The 1086-nt window shown below is 43.6% G+C and overlaps 1 protein-coding gene across 1 annotated transcript in view; it reads left to right on the top strand.

Annotated features, from left to right (window-relative positions):
- The window catches only part of LOC100575190 (protein TANC1), a 139143-nt gene extending 138133 nt beyond the window's left edge, over positions 1 to 1010 (top strand). Inside the window, exons 13-14 of the mRNA XM_029486174.1 lie at positions 175 to 517; positions 593 to 1010. Of these exons, the coding sequence (XP_029342034.1) occupies positions 175 to 517; positions 593 to 799 (550 nt within the window). The 3' untranslated portion in view covers positions 800 to 1010. The remainder of the gene's footprint in view (positions 1 to 174; positions 518 to 592) is intronic.
- The last annotated feature ends 76 nt before the right edge of the window (positions 1011 to 1086 follow it).

Below are 1086 nucleotides of genomic sequence, written 5' to 3'. Positions count from 1 at the left end.
CACTTAACAAATTTCAAGATACACATATTTCTAAAATTTGACAAAACCAAAGAGTTAATTGAAAATTCACCGACTTAATCAAAGTAGATGTAAAAAAAAGTTTTCGTATTTCGGTCTCTACTTAACCATAAATTATTTTAGGTAATCCGATGCGTTTCGCTTTTACTGATCGAGACTTTTCTTTATTCTCCCCTGCAACAGGTGCCCGCTAGTAGAAGCCGCAAAAAATGGCCGTTTCAACGTTGTGGCATACCTGTCGGGCTGTGAGTGGACCGTGACCGACCCGAGAGCGGAAGTCGACCACGCGGACGCCTCGCAGCAGGCCCTGGTCCAAGCATCCGGATGCGGGGTGGACGACGTAGTTGAATATCTGCTGGACGTGGCCGAGGTCACCGTGGACGGGCAGGACAGCCTGTCGGGAGAGACGGCTCTGACTTTAGCATCGTCCAACGGTCACAAGTCTACCGTGGTACTGTTGATCGACCGTGGCGCCCAGGTTTCGTCGGCTAATGTGAAGGTAATTACTACGTTCACGACTGTAACCGTCGGTTGACACCATTTACTTACCACCGTTTTTGGCATGTGTTCGCAGTGTATGAACGCCCTGACACTGGCTGCTCGCGACGGCCAATGGGAAGTAGTCGAGACGCTATTGCACAGTGGCACCCACGTCGATATCGTCGACTCTGAACAAAGGACACCATTAATGATGGCCGCATCCGAGGACCATTCTGGTATCGTTGAACTTCTCCTCGACAGTGGTAAGGACTCATTCTCAGCATCTGTTTGCTGTCGATAACATTTTTATGAGTTGTATTGTTATGGTAGATTAAACCTTATAGATGAGGGTTGGATTAGGTTATATAAAAAAATATTTCATTCCTCTACTGGTATTTGGTACTCAAAGTTAGGTACTCGTCACCAGAAACTTTTTATTCCACATAAATAACAATATCTCTTTTTCAAATGTATCTACGCTGAATAAATACATATTAATATTTTCAAAATATCTGCAAATTATTAAACAAGCGCTATGGTTGTTGGAGATGTTCATTTTTTTCATCAGAGTTTTTGAATTTTATGATC

The sequence above is a fragment of the Acyrthosiphon pisum genome, chromosome A1 (genome assembly GCF_005508785.2).
Source record: "Acyrthosiphon pisum isolate AL4f chromosome A1, pea_aphid_22Mar2018_4r6ur, whole genome shotgun sequence".
NCBI lineage: Eukaryota > Metazoa > Arthropoda > Insecta > Hemiptera > Aphididae > Acyrthosiphon > Acyrthosiphon pisum.
This window is presented reverse-complemented; position numbering and strand designations above follow the sequence as displayed.